The 19974-nt window shown below is 42.0% G+C and overlaps 1 protein-coding gene across 1 annotated transcript in view; it reads right to left on the bottom strand.

Moving 5' to 3' along the window:
- The window catches only part of LOC124796095 (sodium-coupled monocarboxylate transporter 1-like), a 128686-nt gene that overhangs the window by 58896 nt on the left and 49816 nt on the right, over positions 1–19974 (bottom strand). The window contains exons 4-6 of the mRNA XM_047260181.1: positions 18744–18861; positions 15186–15253; positions 4712–4866 (exon numbers count right to left, since the gene is read on the bottom strand). Of these exons, the coding sequence (XP_047116137.1) occupies positions 4712–4866; positions 15186–15253; positions 18744–18861 (341 nt within the window). The remainder of the gene's footprint in view (positions 1–4711; positions 4867–15185; positions 15254–18743; positions 18862–19974) is intronic.

The following is a 19974-nucleotide window of genomic DNA, read 5'->3' as shown; positions in this document are numbered from 1 at the left end:
GAGTACTTGATGCTGATCCAAAGTGATATTTAAGATATTCAATCGGATTTAAAACAACAGAATTGCCCATTTTTAAGCTACCCATAGTCGAAGGAAGTTGCTAACACAGGTCTCAGTAAACGTCTACAGGGTTACCTAATTGCTGCTAGAGATTTAGAACAGGGCAACGATATTAATCAGTACGTTCGCGTCATAATTATTCCTTGACATATGGGTCCTACGTGACGAACAAATATCAAATTCCTATCGCTGACGGGAGAGTCGAAGCTCTTCAGAGACGCTCGTATAGTGATCCACCCTGGTGCTCGTAAAAGACACACCTGTGACCATTAACACGGCGAGCATGTGAGAGGTCTTAATGAGCAGAAGTTTTCCTTAATGTCTGATAAAGAATTTCTTCTAGTAATTTCCTACTAAATTATATAAAAAAGAAAGTAAGAACTTTAGCTGCACTTGGCTGTACCGCGATTAAACTGACGTCTCCCACCGCCCTTGAATCGCAGTAATGTGCAGTACCACTGAGCTAAAGAAATGCTGCTGCGATTAGGTCTCTCTCATCGCAATATGGGTTGCTGAGCGTCATAACGCAACGTTTAAGATTAGATTAATTATTGCTCATATGAAGTACGGTATTACTGGAGTCCAAGAACTAAATTTTCTGTCTCAGGGTCTGATTTTACCAGAGCATCATGTAACATAAGTCATCGAAGTGGAAAGGGAATTCCAAGTGAATGTAGTGGAACATTTAAGGATCACAAGCGGAAGTAAATGCACTATCATACGGCTACTAAAAATTTGCAACGATGTTGCAGATTCTTAGCTTTACTAGGCATAGCTGTGAGGTGAAACGCTTGTTAGTGAAATGCTTGTCGTGATCATCCTGTGCGGACGATCAGTGGCGAGGCGCGTGCGTGTTTGGTTTTGATGCAACGATATCTTCCGACACCTTCTAACGTCGCTTTTCAAGCTGTCTTTCTTTAAGGCATTCAATCAGATTCATTGTAGAATTCCTCATTTTTTTAAGCTTTCCAGCGTGGGAGAGGGCTGTCAACGCAGGGGCTACTTAAATTCAGTGCAATGATGGAAAAATGGTTCAAATGGTTCTGTGCACTATGGGACTTAACTTCTGAGGTCATCAATCACCCAGAACTTAGAAGTACTTAAACCTAACTAGCCTAAGGACATCACACACATCCATGCCCGAGGCAGGATTCGAACCTGCGACCGTAACGGTTGCGCGGCTCCAGACTGTAGCGCCTAGAACCGCTCGGCCACTCCGGCCGGCAATGATGGCAAAGTTAGTGATATTATTTTCAGCCAATGCAGCATACGGCATGTGGCGTATCTAATTTTCTATTACGGTTGTAATTTCATCAAGTGCAAGCGAATAAATTTCTTACGGCAGCAGTTGGCAAAGAAAGCTTATTTCCATGGGATAAAAACTAATTGCAAATCATCCTTGCTCCACATACCACAAAACTGGAAGATATCAAAAACTTCGCACTTCGAAATCGACTGTGTCTATCTGCAGTCTTGTGACACATATAAACAGAATTCCACTTGCCGGCCGGTGTGGCCGTGCGGTTCTAGGGGCTTCAGTCTGGAATCGCGTGACCGCTACTGTCGCAGGTTCGAATCCTGCCTCGGGCATGGATGTGTGTGATGTCCTTAGGTTAGTTAGGTTTAAGTAGTTCTAAATTCTAGGGGATTGATGACCTCAGATGTTGAGTCCCATAGTGCTCAGAGCCATTTTAGAAATCCACGAGAATGTGGAAGTATGTTGATGGGGATGGGAGGAAGAAGAAACGCAGTCAACAAATTATTCGATGGCACGCAGGAATTTTTTGAGGATTCAGAAGAGAGGAAACTGAAAATTATGTACATTAACACAGCAACTAAAATGCAGATGTAGGCAATATCCAGTTCTACACTTTCATACTTTTTACACTTTGGGATCAATACATACAGCGCATTTCTTTTGTAATTTTCTCCCGGTGTTTCGTCTCTATTTGATGAAAAGAATCTAAACCCATTTCACTGATAGTTTCTTTCGAATCTTTCCAGTAACTAATCATTTGTGTTGTGGCTTGGTATTAGTAAAATGGACTACTACTCCTGCTTACAAGAGCTATGTGACCGAGGCTGCCATAATGCTTATGAATAGTAGTCGAAATATGTCACAAGTGGAACACGCATTTGATTACCCGGAATTTCCGTGTTTGTTTGGGTAGCTATATAAAAAAAGAAAGAAGGAAACCTAATTTGTCCATCGGCATAACTCATTCGAACAGCAACAGACAAAATTATCGAAGATAGTATTCCATTTAAATTTGTAACGCTGTAAGCAGCAGATGTTAAATAATACTCCTCCCGAACAGGCCATGAAGGCCCAAAGATACCGACCGGCCGCCGTGTCGTCCTCAGCCCACAGGCGTCACCGGATGCAGATATGGAGGGGCATGTGGTCAGCACACTGCTGCTCCAGACGTATGTCAGTTTCCGAGACCGGAGCCGCTACTTCTCAATCAAGTAGCTCCTCAGTTTGCCTCACAAGGGCTGAGTGCACCCCGCTTGCCCACAGCGCTCGGCAGACCAGATGGTCACCCATCCAAGTGCCAGCGCAACCCGACGGCGCATAATTTCGGTGATCTCTCGGGATCCGAAATTACCACTGCGGCAAGGCCGTTGGCTTAAGCAGCAGCTGAGTTAGTGGTAAACCATGGCCGTGGCTTCAAATTCCAAGCTTTCTGTAGCTGTGGCAGAGTCTGCACCACGTATTCTATTGTTGAGTTATAAGCTATGACGCGAATGTATCAGTTACCACCGTATTAAATCAACAGAAATTATTGCAGAGTTCTGACTGAGTCTCCGGCCTCCAGTTTTCGTCTTTTGTTTTCTTATTGGGCTTCTTATTGCCCTGAAAACGCTGAGGTAAATGTGCGTATTCCGTGTGGCGTAACATCCATCATTCCATTCTTCCTGATTCAACCGACATGTGCATTGGTAGTAAATAGTGGCTACAAAGTTCTTGCAAGTGAACGAATAGCAATGATAATTGTAACGATAACAAATTAATGATCTATTAAGTTTGTTGCATTACAGAAGAAGGTTAACGATGAAAAATAGACATCAGTAAAAACAGCTGATCGTGCAGTTGGTGCATTGTGGCTATTTGCAGAATAAAAGGAAAAATTGAAACGATACATATCGGTAGTCCACTAAGATCAAAATCAGCTTTTACCATTGCCTTCGGTCACGAGACAAGCATGGCGGCATGGAGCAGACATGCTTCCATTAGCTCTCCGTCATTGCCCTGGTTATCATTACTGTAGGCATTACAGAACATGGTAAACAAAACCAGCAGAAATTTAAAAGTGCAATGATCTTATTAAGGTCGAAATATTAAATTTTCTTATAAACGCGACAACTGTTCAGATTATTTTGTCAGGGTGGCCGGGGTAGCCGAGCGGTTATAGGCGCTACAGCCTGGAACCGCGCGACTGCAACGGTCGCAGGTTCGAATCCTGCCTCGGGCATGGATGTGTGTGATGTCCTTAGGTTAGCTAGGTTTAAGTAGTTCTAAGTTCTAGAGGACTGATTACCTCAGATGTTAAGTCCCATAGTGCTCACTGTCATTCGAACCATTTGAACTTCGTCAGTATGAAAAAAGAATATAACGAGAATTTACCAGAATCGCTCAGAAACAATCCCGAAAGTGAGTGAACTATCATGACCACCTAAAGCGTTTAATATTGAACACAGCGATGAGCGGTAGCTGGCGCTTTCGATAGAGGGCGAGAGAACGCATTGCCGCTGCCATAGCCGGTAGCGGTTGCCTGCTAACACGACCGGACACGTCTGAAGCATGCAGCGTTCACAGGCAGACAGTCTACCAAGTAATCTATGGCAAAAACGTTATTACACGGAACTGTTGTTGTAGGTGTGTCTGGAAGTGAAATACGTTGTAGCTCTGCTACGATTACACTCATTACTTTAATATTCACACAAAAGGCGCTATAAAAATTTAGCCAGTGAATGGTCTCCCTAGCCAAATATTGCATTCACAAGACGTGCAGTTTACCGCCAGACCAGGGGTGTAGTTCTAAGAGAATGGCTCGAACAGAAGACCACACTTCCTCCAGAAACTGTCGCCGGTTACAGCGTTGTCACTTTGTGCAGACAACCGGACTTACAGAATTATGAGAGTTGCGACATTATTTGATCCACATCTCGATCGGCACCTACTTAGGCTCTGTGGCTGCCGGCCGCCGGCCAGGTTTTATGCCCAATAGTATGTTGATGATGATGAGGTCCCATACTCCGAGGAGCGTAGGGGACGATGCGGGAGACCCGCACCGCCGATAGGCAAGGTCCTAGCGGAGGTAGTTTGCCATTGCCTTCTTCCGACCGTAATGGGGATGAATGATGATGAAGACGACACAACAACACCCAGTCATCTCGAGGCAGGAAAATCCATAACCCCGTCGGGAATCGAACCCGGCACCCCGTGCGCGGGAAGCGAGAACGCTACCGCAAGACCACGAACTGCAATAGTATACGTTAAGCAAAAGACCTGAGTTGCACCTGTATGTTCTTCCATTCCCCTTCATATCGCATCTTAACAATTCCGCTCTTAACACTGAACTGGGACGTTGTTTTGGGATCCTTCGTCCCGTTACTCGGTGATAATCGTGACAGCGACGGTACTCACTCGAGGATGTCTGCCCGTCCGCCTTCGCTGGCCGCCCGCCACACCTCCGAGAAGCCGCCGGCGCCCACCAGTCCCATCACGAGCACCGCTATGAAGGCCGCCAGCGTGATCCCGCTCTGCAGGAAGTCCGTCCACACCACCGCCTTCAGGCCGCCCTGCCACACCACTAAGAAGCTGCATTTCTCACTTCAAAAACCAGCAATGTATGCTTTCTGGGGGATGAACACCTCTAAATTGCTGTATGCTAGTGCGGTCTACACAAATACAAACTCCGTAACGACCAGTTCAAGGTCAACATCGTCCAGGACGGTAAGTAATACTGTAGCAACAAATGACAGAGCGTGTTCAGTAGAATTGAGTGATAAAATATTTGTGTCTGAATTGCCTGGATGTTGAGCTAATAATGTACAGGATGTTCCCGCAGCAGTGGTCGGTATTCAGGGATATGACAGTGAAAGCTATGCAGGGTGGTCCATTGATAGTGACCGCGCCAGATATCTCACGAATCCTGCCTCGGACATGGATGTGTGTGATGTCCTTAGGTTAGTTAGGTTTAATTGGTTTTAAAGTCTACGTGACTGATGACCTCAGAAGTTAAGTCTCATAGTTCTCAGAGCCATTTGAACCATTTTTTGAATATCTCACAAAATAAGCATCAAACGCAAAAACTGCAAAGAACGAAACTCGTCTAGCTTGAAGGGGGAAACCAGACGACGCTATGGTTGCCCCGCTAGATGACGCTGCCATAGCTCAAACTGATATCAACTGCGTTTTTTTGAAATAGAAACCCCCATTTTTATTACATATTCGTGTAGTACGTAAACAAATATGAATGTTTTAGTTGGATAACTTTTTTCGCTTTGTGATAAATGGCGCTTTAATAGTCACAAACGTATAAGTACGTGGTATCACGTAACATTCCGCGAGTGCGGACGGCATTTGCTTCGTGATACGTTACCCGTGTTAAAAAGGACCGTTTACCAATTGCGGAAAAAGTCGATATCGTGTTGATGTATGGCTATTGTGATCAAAATGCCCAACGGGCGTGTGCTATGTTTGCTGCTCGGTATCCTGGACGAAATCATCCAAGTGTACGGACCGTTCGCCGGATAGTTACGTTATTTAAGGAAACAGGAAGTGTTCAGACACATGTGAAACGTGATCGGCAACAAATGATGTTGCCCAAGTAGGTGTTTTAGCTGCTGTCGCGGCTAATCCGCACATCATTAGCAGACAAATTGCGCGAGAATCTGGAATATCAAAAACTTCGCTGTTGAGAATACTACATCAACATCGATTGCACCCCTACCATATTTCTGTGCACCAGGAATTGCATGGCGACGACATTGAACGTCGTGTACAGTTCTGCCACTGGGCATAAGGGAAATTACGGGACGATGACAGATTTTTTGTACGCGTTGTATTTAGCGACGAAGCGTCATTCACCAACAGCGGTAACGCAAACCGGAATAATATGCACTATTGGGCAACGGAAAATCCACGATGGCTGCGACAAGTGGAACATCAGCGACCTGGACGGGTTAATGTATGGTGCGGCATTATGGGAGGAAAGATAATTGGCCCCAATTTTATCGATGACAGTCTAAATGGTGCAATGTATGCTGATTTCCTACGTAATGTTTTACCGATGTTACTACAAGATGTTCCATTGCATGACAGAATGGCGATGTACTTCCAACATGATGGATGTCCGGCACATAGCTCGCGTGTGGTTGAATCGGTATTGAATAGCATATTTCATGACAGGTGGATTGGTCGTCGAAACGCTATACCATGGCCCGCACGTTCACCGAATCTGACGTCCCCGGATTTCTTTCTGTGAGGAAAGTTGAAAGATATCTGCTAGCGTGATCCACCGACAACGCCTGAGAACATGCGTCAGCGCATTGTCAATGGATGTGCGAACGTTCCGCTGTTGAGAGGAATGGCGTTACATGTATTGCCAAATGCACTGAGGTTGACGGACATCATTTTGAGCATATATTTCATTAATGTGGTATTTACAGGTAATCACGCTGTAACAGCATGCGTTCTCAGAAATTGTAAGTTCACAAAAGTACATCTGGTTTCCCTCTTCTAGTTAAACAAGTTTCGTTCTTTGTAGTTTTTTTCGTTTGACCCTTATTTCGTGAGATATTTGGCCCGGTCACGATCAGTGGACCACCCTGTATACACAGTGTAAATTAATTCACGTTTTGTGAGAAAATATCATATTGAAGCAGAGATGGTCAAATGTAGTATCGATTGTGTAGTAGCGTCGCTGCTCAACAGCAATCGCTGATTCAAGGTGTTATGGGTAATGTGTTACAGTAACTTTACATCGAGAGATGTATGGAGGACTCTGAAGTGTAAGGACGTGTCGTATCTGATTTGTGCTGAATATATACTTACTCGCTCGCGCAGTAAGGATTGTTTCATTTGCAAGATACTATGATATTAGCTAAATGTAAAAGGAATCTCAACAGAAGTTGGAACTCATTAAGGTAAAGAAAGCTACTTTTTTACTAATGCAATTCGCGTATTCGTAAGTGATGATTGAGACAATGTATAGCACACTTCCAATGATTTTGGAGAGCTAACTGTTACTGTATAATAAGTTTATTCAGTGTGTTAATTGAGAGCATTATTAATTTTCAAAGAGTCAAAACACAAGGTTCAAAGTTACTGCCATATTGTTGCTTACACCAAATCAACACCATTTCCTAGATCTATGTCATTTTTGATCAACTATTTTTCTCAAGAAGTTATTGTGTCATTCATATTCGATTTAATTAAAATGCCTGTTAAACAACAGCCTTGCACAATAGCTGTTTGCTAACTATACAATTTAAAGTACTAACAGAGAGCAGTGCGAAGTGCGTTACCATTGCGCAGATAAAGATAAGAAATTTCCTTACTTCACGGATAGCATTCATTAAGCACTGGGACCATTATTTTCAAAATTATCAAGTTTTGTTTTATTACCAAAGTCAATTTCAAATCAATAGTGTTGTATCTGATTCCGTTTTTGTTATGTAAATTCATGCGGATTTGGTTTGGTTTAAAGTTATTGACGGTTTATTCTTGCAGCAAAATTAAATTTACATTCTCACAGTCAGAAAAGATCAGTACAGGGCAAAGCGCATAAGAGACGAGATAAAATACACGTTCACATATCATTCCCATTCTAACAGTTGTGTTTCAGACTACTCTCAAGTTACGTAATTTCAGTCACATTTCAAACGTACATGTTTCAACAGGAACGATCATTCCAGCTCTAAAATGCATATCTTAAAAGCTATGAGCACTTCTTCACTTTCTATACAGTTAAAAGTATCTCTTTTACTGTATTATCTTTGCCTTCCATATGCTCAGAGGCGGCAGTATGGACCAAAATAAGACACAAATGGTCAGTGAACATGGGCTCTAAAGTACGTATCTCAAGATCAGTGAGCACTTGTTTATCTTAGATATTGCGAAACACATCTCTTCTAGTGAACAAATGCGCATAGTTCTTAAGGTGTAAGTTTTGGAGCGCATGTTTACTAGACAATTTTGCCTTATTTTGGTCCATACTACCGCCTCTCAAAATATGGAAAGTGGACAGCTCTCAAAAGAAGAGATTTGTTTCGCATTTTAAATCCAATGTTTACCAGACTTTTTGCTTCGTATGATCGTTCCTGTTAAATGTCTGAACACTGATCGTTTCTCCTCGCAGGCCTTATAGTTTTATGTACAAATATAAGGGTAGACATAAAGTTATAGTTATCACCTTAAAATAATAAAATAAAGTTACGTAATGAACTTATTATTTCAAGACTGCCAGAGGGTTTCAATTTTTTGCTTGTTCTGACACACAAAATCGGCGGGCCGTATTATGTGCGACACAGAGCCACATTCCAAGACATGTGCATTAGCTCTCTCCAAGGGGAAACACCAAAGAAACTCATAACAATTGATGAAACTGTGTTTTATATTCCTGTGCAATATTGATCCCGCCCTTGCGATCAACTCTCGGGTTTCTTTCATTTTTAATCTTAACTTTATTCTAAGTACACTACTGGCCATTAAAATTGTTACACGATGAAGAAATACAGATGATAAGCGGGTATTCATTGAACAAATACATTATACTAGAACTGACATGTGATTACATTTTCACGCAATTTGGGTGCATAAATCCTGAGAAATCAGTCCCCAGAACAACCACCTCTGGTCGTAATAACGGCCTTGATACGCCTGGACATTGAGTCAAACAGAGCTCGGATGGCGTGTACAGGTACAGCTGCCCATGCAGTTTCAACACGATACTACAGTTCATCAAGAGTAGTGACTTGCGTATTGTGACGAGCCAGTTGCTCGGTCACCATTGACCAGACGTTTTCAATTGTTGAGAGATCTGGAGAATGTGCTGGCCAGGGCAGCAGTCGAACATTTTCTGTATCCAGAAAGCCTGTACAGGACCTGCAACATGCGGTCGTGCATTATCCTGCTGAAATGTAGGGTTTCGCAGGGATCGAATGAAGGGTAGAGCCACGGATCGTAACACATCTGAAATGTAACGTCGACTGTTCGAAGTGCCGTCAATGCGAACAAGAGGTGACCGAGACGTGTAACCAATGGCACCCTATACCATCACGCCGGGTGATACGCCAGTATGTCGATGACGAATACACGCTTCCAACGTGCGTTCATCGCGATGTCGCCAAACACGGATGCGACCATCACGATGCTGTAAACAGAACCTGGATTCATCCGAAAAAATGACGTTTTGCCATTCGTGCACCCAGGTTCATAGTTGAGTACACCATCGCAGGCGCTCCTGTTTGTGATGCAGCGTCAGGGGTAACCGCAGCCATGGTCTCCGAGCAGATGGTCCATGCTGCTGCAAACGTCGTCGAACTGTTCGTGTAGAGGGCTGTTGTCTTGCAAACGTCCCCATCTGTTGACTCAGGTATCGAGACGTGGCTGCACGATCCGTTACAGCCATGCGGATAAGATACCTGTCATCTCGACTGCTAGTGATACGAGGCCGTTGGGATCCAACACGACGTTCCGTGTTATCCTCCTGAACCCACAGTTTCCATATTCTGCCAGCAGTCATTGGAGCTCGACCAACGCGAGCAGCAATGTCGCGATACGATAAACCGCAATCGTGATAGGCTACAGACCGACCTTTATCAAAGTCGGAAACGTGATGGTACGCTTTTCTCCTCCTTACACGAGGCATCACAACAACGTTTCACCAGGCAACGCCGGTCAACTGCTGTTTGTGTATGAGAAATTGGTTGGAAACTTTCCTCATGTCAACACGTTGTAGGTGTCGCCACCGGCGCCAACCTTGTGTGAATGCTCTGAAAAGCTAATCATTTGCGTATCGCAGCATCTTCTTCCTGTCGGTTAAATTTCGCGTCTGTAGAACGTCATCTTCGTGGTGTAGCAATTTTAATGGCCAGTAGTGCATATGTAGTTGTTCATGCAGACATCCCTCTGAAAGAAAATTCTGAGAATAAAGAGATTATCGCAACAATATTCCTTACATACTGCAAGAACAGTACCCAGATATCTAATCTGATACGATCATGAGAAAACCGAGTCAATCCAAAATGGTGACAACCGTTAGAATCCGCTGAAAATTTGAAAGGCTCCTTTTTCTCAAAAGAGGCGCCTTGATACAGGTAAGGTCCTGTTTTGCATTGGTTGGCATTTAAATAGTATGGCAAAAAATCTGTGGAACAAAGGCATTATCTGCTTTCTCTCTACCCAGAAGGTAGATCTTTGCCACTGCCTTTCTCAGCGATTGACAAAAGACCTCTTTCTTTCTTTCTTTTTTTTCGGAAGACACTAGCGGTTTTTCGCTTTCAGGTCTAGGCACTTCACGCCTAGAGTCTTGTTTCAGTTTTGCTATTTATTACTTTGAACAGAAACTGTTATTGTTGCCTGCGATACGATACCACCGTTTCAACGGTGCGCGAACAGCTGTTTCAGGCAGGAGTGTTGTAAGAGTCTGTTGTATGTTGCAAGCCACCTTCAACGTCGCCTGAAAACATTGCAGTAACTCCCATTCATCCTATCAACCGATTTTTCATGAGTGCAAAAGGTCTGTTTGATCTCTCTCTGGTCTGTGTGGCTTATAAAGAGAGATTTCCCCGAGCAACATCTGCAGAATTGGAGCTACATTCAGCTTTTTCAGTAACGGCATGTTGTGACAACTACATGTTTGGTAACACATTAATGGCAACTGTTTCTTTTTAAGTTTGTATTGTTCTTATGTTTGACTCCAATGAATTCTTGGTTGAGCCCGTGCTTTTGTGAATGATGTTCTCAGTACTGTGAGAGTTGTTTAGTCTAATGTACGAGTATATTAACGGTAACCTTTTCCACTGCATGCTGTAATCTCTGTCCACCTCCTTAGTTTCTCAGTTAAAGAGTTTAGAATCCTTAACGAGTTCTCACAAGTTCGTTTTCCTTATGTAGTAAAATTGAGACGGGACTTATAATCAATTTTCCTGCTGATAGGACCAAAGTGGAGACATCTCTCTCCTCTTATGTCTACTCTAATTTCAAGTACCATAGCACTCCCCTGGACTACGAAAAACAAAATTTCAATGAATGTTTCTTGTGAAACATCATGCAGGAAGCAAATAAATTCAAAATTTTAAATGGTACACACTGATTCCTGGAAAAGAGTTTCACAGAAAAACGTAGAAAAAAATCAGTGAAAAGATTCAAAGACAGTGGATGAAAAAGAAAGGAAGCTCATCAGGTAATTAAGCAGTATGCTAGTAATTCCCTGTTTTATTACTACAATGAAGAGTTACTGGGAGTAAATGCTTTTCAGTTTATTTAAGCCATATTCAGTGGTCAGTTTTGTTTTCTGCTCTTACATTATTATTACAAACAGATTTTCAATTTGTAGCACACTGCACTGCACAGCCCTGACGTATAATATTTTCACGTTTACATTTATTTTCTGTTGAACGTCACCCCATATACTAGCGCGCGATCAAAACAAGGTACTCGAAGTGAATGTGCATAGACAATACCATGAAACCGAGAAACTTCTCTACGTCTGTAAATCGAACACGTGTGCGTAGAAGACCCAGTGAAAATAACGCAGGAGCCGAAAAAATGACCATCGAAATTTCCTTAAATAAAATCGAAACGCTATTGGTCGACAAACGACCTTAATTAGCCACAAAAATCGAAATAGCCCCCATGTTACTTCCAAAACTAGGACTGCAGAAGGGAAACCTTAAAAACGAAAGGGTCATGGCGACGTAAATAAAGATACTGCCTTTTCTTTTTTCTTTTTTTCCTTTTTTTGAGTCATCAGTCTTCTGACCGGACTGACCCGCCACGAATTTCTCTCTGTGTCAAGCTCTTCAGCTCTGAGTATCACTTGGAACCTATATCTTCAAATATCTGCTGGATGTATTCGAATCTCTACGTCTACAGCTTTTGCCCTCACAGCTCCCTCTAGTACCATGGAAATCATTCCCTGATGTCTTATGCTACGGTCGCAGGTTCGAATCCTGCCTCGGGCATGGATGTGTGTGATGTCCTTAGGTTACCTAGGTTTAAGTAGTTCTAAGTTCTAGGGGACTGATGACCACAGCTGTTAAGTCCCATAGTGCTCAGAGCCATTTTGAACCTGATGTCTTAACACACATCCTATCATTCCGTCCCTTCTCCTTGGCAATGTTTTCCACGTATTCCTTTCTTCTCTGCTCTGCGCAGAACCTCCTCTTTCATTACCTTATCAGTCCACCTAATTTTCAACATTTGTCTGTAGCTCCACATTTCAAATGCTTCGATTCTCTTCTGTCCCTGATTTCCCACAGTCCATGCTTCACTACCATACAATGCTGTGCTCCAAACGTATATTTTCAGAAATTTCTTCCTCAGGTTAAGGCTTATGTTTGATACTAGTAGACTTCTCTTGGCCAGGAATGCCCTTTTTTGCCAGCGCTAGTATGCTTTTAATGTTCTCCTTCTTCTGTCCGTCATTGATAATTCTGCTGCCTAAGTAGCATCTACTTCAGTGACCATCAACCTGATGTTAAGTTTCTCGCTGTTCTCATTTCTGCTATTTATTACTTTCGTCTTTCTTCCATTTACTCTCAGTCCATATTCTGTACTCACTAGACTGTCCATTCCATTCAGCAGATCACGTAATTCTTCTTCACATTCACTCAGTATAGCAATGTCATCAGCGAATCGTATCACTGATACCTCTTCCCCACGAATTTTAATTCCACTCCTGAACCTCTCTTTTATTTCCATCATTGCTTCTTCGATGCACATATTGAACAGTAGGAGTGAAAGACTACATCCCTGTCTTACACCCTTTTTAATCCGAGCATTTCTTTCTTAGTCGTCCACTCTTACTATTCACTCTTGGTTCTTGTATATATTATGTATTACCCGTCTCTCCTTATAGCGCACCCCTATTTTTCTCAGAATATCGATCATCTTGCAGCATTTTACATTGTCGAACGCCTTTTCCAGGTCGACAAGTCCTATGAACTTTTCTTAATTTTTCTTTAGTCTTGCTTCCATTATCTTATCAACCGCAACGTCATAATTGCCTCTCTGGTACCTTTCTTAAAGCCAAACTGATCGTCATCTAACACATCCTTAATTTCCATTTCCATTTCCATTCTTCTGCATATTATTCTTGTCAGCAATTTGGATTCATGAGCTGTTAAGCTGATTGTGCGATAATTTTCGCACTCGTCGACTCTCGCAGTCTTCGGTATATTGCTAGACTCATACATTCTACACACCAACGTGAATATTCGTTGTGTTACCACTTCCCCTAACGATTTTAGAGATTCTGATGGAGTGTTATCGATCCCTTCTGCCTTATTTGATCTAAGTCCTCCAAAGCTCTCTTACATTCTGATTCTAATACTGGATCCCCCATCTCTTCTAAATCGATTCCTCTTTCTTCATCTATCACATCAGATACATTTTCCCTCTCATAGAGCCCTTCAATGTTCTCTTTCCACCTTCCCGCTCTCTCCTCTGCATTTAACAACGGAATTCCGGTTGCACTCTTAATGTTACCACTCTTGCTTTTTTCATGCAGCCATTTCATCGTAGCTTCACTGCACTTTCAGTTTATTTCATTCTTCCGCCACTTGTATTTTTGTATTCCTGAATTTCCGTGAGCATTTTTATACTTCCTTCTTTCATCGATCAGCTGATGTATTTCTTCTGTTACCTTCTTTGTACCTATGTTTTTCTTGCCAGCTTCATTATTGCGTTAAAAAGTAATGTAATCGCCATTATTGTGAACTGTTCCTGGAGCGAATTTAAATGTCGTTTGATGAGTAAAGGTTGTCCTAGTAGCAAACGAGAAAAATGCGTTCAACTGCGGAAACGGATGAAGCACTTCCATCCAAATCAGTTGAATATGGACTTCGAGGCAAAGTGTAAAATTGGTTTGGTACAGTAAGAAGTCCAGCAACAGGTTACTCACGTGCGGGAGAAAATGTATTATGTTTAAGGTACGGACAACGCACGGACAACGTACGACAAAGTCGAGGCGGTCCAAACTACCTCAGCTTTGCCAGTCTCTTCAGTTTCACTTAATATCTTCTATTTTCTGCACATACTTCCGCTCTGGTACAATCGCGATACATTTACATCTGTCATGCACCGGCGTATCTTTCGTTGCTACTTCACGATACAATCAAGAGGTCACGATCTTCTTCAGTAAGACATCGCAATGGAATGTGTTCAGTGGTTTGCCGTAAAATCCAGCATAACAGGGAGAAAGAGATTATCTTCTACGAAGAACGTATTAATGTTGAGTGGGCTTCTTATCCAAGATTATGTCGTTCTCTCAAGCGAAGTTACTCCGTATGACTATACCAGCTACACTGTATAGCCAGTCGTAGAAGTGTGGAAGAAAGCATTCGTATTCGCTTGTACGGAACCAGTCAGAGCTTTATTCTTTGGGAGTTTAAATTCTGTATCCACGAAATCCAGACAGTACGATCTACACATATGGCGTCAGTGTGGCGTCAATGTGACATCAACAGTCTTTAACATATTAACAGTCTCAAAACTGTTATGCAGTTGTTGCACCATGTAGTAACGCGCTTATCTCGTGATAGTATCTACAGTGTGTGAACTGATGAGAAAGTACAAATCTATGTATCATACCAGAATGAAATATTTCTTTCTTTAATACTTACTAAGCTATGATGAACTGCTCGGAACTGTAAATGGACCAGGAAGCAAAATATCGTGTTTGATAACTGGTATGGCGTGCAATAATAATCAGTTTGAGCAGTTGGTATCGTAAGAACGTTTCAGTGACTCCATTCTATAAGCTCTTTCAACACAGAATTTCTGTATGAAAGTGAAGGATTTATGACTCGAAAGCAACAGCTGTTGAATAGAAAGTACATTCATCTTTCTGTATTAGAGACTTAAAAGAACAAATACTGTTGTTACTTACCAGCATTGTGTAGAAAATGCATACTGCGCTGACAAGTGGAGTGATAAGGTGGACATTAACTCCGGAAACTGAAAACAGAGGAGAAGGAGGGTTTATGTGTCAGTATTTAATCAGTCGAAGTACTCATATTCATATGAGATTAAAAATAATGTATGGAAAGCAGGTTTTTTCTCTACTTCATTGTCTCCAAAGCATTTCTTTTATTCATTTCCAATTATTTCTGCGCTAGTTATGTAGACGTCATGAAGATGAGTGGACCTATGAGTAATTACAACCCATAATCATATTAATTACCGAGCACTAAGTGACTTATTTTGTAAAACTAATTTAAAGACATTGCTGTGGATTTACGTTTAAATTGTTCAGAACCTACCGCGCGGCAGTGGAAGTACGGTAGAATTAATGTACGACATTTCAAGGGATAATTAGATGACTACATCTAAAGAGGAGAAAAACTGAAATATGTAGGGAACAAAACAAGTCTGAAATGTCTGAAATTTTAATCTCTCCACTTGCGCCATTTTGTGAAAATGTTACGTCATGTACGTTGCCCTTCAGATGCAAGCTGATTGCATTGTCAGTATACATACAGAAACTTTGACTTGAAAACTAAAGCTGAACGGTTTCTGCTCGTGGCAATCATTTTCATACCAGCGCTTGACGTATAATTTACGTTATCCTCTGATAAACTATACTGAAGTCACGCTGAAACATCAATTTCTGCTCACATTCTGAACGTCGTGACTGGAGAAATGATACTTTGATTTCCTTTTGTAGAGTTTGCTACATACCGAATATCCATTGGATGTTCGCTTGTTGTTTACTTACAACTGCAAGGTAGCTGATTATCGTTGGAATAGATACTCACTAGCAACAACATCAGTCTGAAGATAAGGAAACGTATCATGAAAGGTTTCGTTTGGAATGTGGCCTGATACGGATGTGAAACTAGTACAATTGGAATAGAAGAGAGAAGACGGCTAGACGCCGTGGAGATGTGATGCTATAGAAGGATGATGCAGATCAGCTGGAGAGACAAAGCAACAAATAAAGAGGTGCTTTGAAGAGTACAGGAAACCGGACCTCTGTAGAGGTACATCCAAACAAGAAGAGACAAACCTGTAGGGCACATCCTACGACACAGTAACATCATTGGAACAGTAGCAGAAGGGGCTATTGAGGGAAGGAATCGGCGGGGGCGACCAAGGATATCGAACATACAACAGATCATGAATGACGTTGGATGTAACACATACGCGGAAATGAAGAGGAAGACAGACAGAAGAGAGGAATGGCGCTCTGCTGCAAACCAACCCCAGCGTTGAACACTAAAAGAAAGAAAAGAAGATACCTTGAATATCACACTTTCATTGTTGCCGTTATTCACTGCCTGATTCATATTTTAATGATTGTACTTGAAATCAAATACAGTTGCTTGTTTAGCTGTATTCACACCCAAAGATCATAAAATGGTTACATGAACTATTAGAATAATTATTACTTTCTTTCTGGTAGCATTACGTAAAGAACAATTTTGTGAATTAAAAACACTTTTCAAGGGCTGGATGTAAATGTTGTTTATTTGTATGACTCGACTAAAAAGAAATTATGGTCCGTAGTAATCTTTCCAGCTATGTTAGTCGTACAATTTACCTGAATAATGCTTATTTCCCACTTGATTATTTGAATGTATTTATACCATAATTTTGAAATAACGAGCTAAATCAATTACGCTACATTTTAGTTCATTTAAATTCACCAGATTAATCCTGCTGCGCACGCTGGGCGAATTGCGAGGCTCGTATTTCATGTGTGGAGCCGCTTTGTGGTCACCTGGTAATCTAACGCTTCGTTAGTGGTGGTAATCATTTTCAAAGGATAGTCAGCACTAGTGTTATTAACTAAGTTACGCCGCTGTCGCGGCTAGAAATTTGATACATACTGTGGTAAACTTAACGTTTACACTTGTCACACAAAGCACAACAAGCGTCTGACATAACGGCAGAACTATGTTCCTTTATTTTAGGTTTTGTCTTCTAGAAGGATCTTAACTTGGCAAGTTGCAGTAGACACTACGTATTTTGCACTGCCCAAGAATGTAGTGTTAATTGAATGAATCCCAAGATGTCTGCCACTAGTGGTATGGTCACATTTGACATAATTCTTAACGCAAACCTTGCACCTTGTAGAATATTAAGTCATTGTCATGTATGCTTTCCTCAACAACTTTGAATGCCGTATCATACCGCTCCGCGTAAGGGTGTTATTTGTCATTAGATCTTACTCAATAGTCCTAGAAATAGTTAAGAAATAAATCATTGCCACATTATGTCACATCTGTTGTTCCTGTGCATGTGACATGATTACACACAATCTTTTTGCCCTCAGATGCCAACAGTCCTTTCCCATTTAACATGTAGTTTTCGCAAAGCATAATAAACTACCATTAATTACCGAGTTACGTGTCGAGTGATACGAAATTTAGCTACATGTAAAATTCGTCTCATGACACAAGAAAAACGTAAAGACATATCTGCCAAAAAAAAAAAAAAGAAAATTTGGCGTGAAATGTACAAAATGTGACATGTTAGTAGGACGTGGCGGTCTGGAGAAAGCGTTTGACAATTCAGAATGTGGAAGATTCAGAGAAAAACAAGAATCATCATGTGCAAGATACAAGAGAGAACAATAAAAATGAAGACCAGAAACTAAATCATGGATTAGAAATGATGTAACAGAAGACAGTAGTCGCTCGTCCCTACTGAGCAACCCACACATCGAGGAAGCGATGAACAAACTAAAACGAAAAGAAAGTTTCAGCAACGGGATTAAAATTCAGGGTGAAAAGATGCCAATTATGATTCGCTGATGACACTACAATCAGTGAAACTCAAGGAGAATCATAGGATCTGTTGAATGGAATAAACAGTGTAATGAGTACAGAATATGGATGGAGAGTAAAGCGAAGAAATATGTAACTACAGAAGTGTACCAGAAATGAAATTAGCGATAAACTTAACATCGAGGTTGCTGACCACTAGGTAGACGAACGTAAAAAATTCTGCTGCCTTGGAAGCAATATACATGACGGACGCAGTAAGTAGGACATAAAAAGCGAATTACCAAAGACCAAGAGAAGATGGCTGATTTAAACCATTAGTCTTAATCTGTGTTACAAAAGGAATGTAAGTTTGGAGCACGGCATGCTACGGTAGTGAATCATGGACGGGGGAAAATCGGAAAAGGGGAGAATCGAAGCGTGTTAAATGTGGAGCTAAAGAATGACACTGAAAATATTAAATGGACTGATAAGGTTAGGAATGAGGATATCCTCTGCAGAATCGGCGAACAAAGGAAAATACAGGAAAGACTGACAAGAAGAAGGACAGGCTGATAGGGCATGTGTTAAGAAATCAGGGAATAAATTACGTGCTATTAGACAGAGCTGTAGAAATTGAAACCAGAAAAGGAAGACACAGATTGGAATACATCAAACAAATAATTGTAGAATGTGGTCAAAAAAAGAAGTGAGTGGCCATAATCGCTTAACTTTCACACCTTGGCTTAGGGCGATGGCTGGCATGTAGACGTACAGCGGCATATGGAGCACCAGGCCGATTGTGAAGAGCGCCGACGCCACGACGCGGATAGTCCGGCTGAAGCGGCGTTCCAAGTACTGAAACACAAACAGGCTGTAAGCGGCCGGAAACTGTCGGTGGTAATAAAAAGTACAACATAGCCATTCCTCTAGAAATTAAGGATGCCTTAAGCCTCATTAATGAAATGGACATGATATTGCTAACACAAAAAGAGAACAACGCGTTTGCACTATTTTCTGTGTTCTTGGTTTTCCCTTGCCATTAGGATTGCCACTTCATTTCGTTATTTCAGTAACAATGACTCTAGTCACATTGACACCACCACTACTACTACTACAATGACTACATTTAACTCTGGTACGCAACAGTGAAAGCAGCGCCACTTTCACATTTCTACACCAATATGCCGAGTCCACAAAGGCAACAAATAATTTTCTTTTCTGACGGCGACCACTCAGTCTTCTCTTTTCTGGTGATGGCCTCCACTTTCTGTTCTCTTACTGAGCCAAGCGACAGCGAAGATATTGGCTCAACTATCTAGTGTACACACACACACACACACACACACACACACACACACACACACACAGATCAGCCAGCCGGCTTGTCCGTCTTTGGCACGGATAACATCGACAACACGTCATGGCATGGGAGAAATGAGCCCTTGCTAGGTCACTGGAAGGAGCTGGCATTACATCTACACACATGAGTCACCTAAATCCTCTAAATTCCGGGGAGGGTGGGAGGGGGAGCGCTGAGCTATAACTCCATGTTGAGCCACATCCCAGATGTGTTGGGTTGGGTTCAGATCTAGTGAGTTGGGGGGCCAGCACGTCAATTGGAACTCGCCAATGTGTTCCTCGAACAACTCCATCACACCCCTGGCCTTATGCAATGGCACATTATCGTGCTGAAAAATGCCACTGCCGTCGGGAAATGTGATCGTCATAAAGGGGTGTACGTAGTCTGCAATCAGTGCACGATACACCTGGACGAGCTCCACTGGACCGATGGATTCCACACATGAATGTTCCCCAGAGCACAACGGAGCCGCCCCCAGCCTGTCTCCGTCCCGTAGTACAGGTCTCAAGGAATTGTTTTCCTGGAAGACGACGAATTTGCACCTTCACATTTGCATGATGAAAAAGGTATCGGTATTATCAGACTACGCCACGCCCAGCCAATGCGCC

Source organism: Schistocerca piceifrons, chromosome 4, assembly GCF_021461385.2.
Source record: "Schistocerca piceifrons isolate TAMUIC-IGC-003096 chromosome 4, iqSchPice1.1, whole genome shotgun sequence".
In the NCBI taxonomy this organism is placed as follows: Eukaryota; Metazoa; Arthropoda; class Insecta; order Orthoptera; family Acrididae; genus Schistocerca; species Schistocerca piceifrons.
Note: the sequence above shows the minus strand (reverse complement) of the source record. Positions and strands in the feature narration are given on the sequence as shown.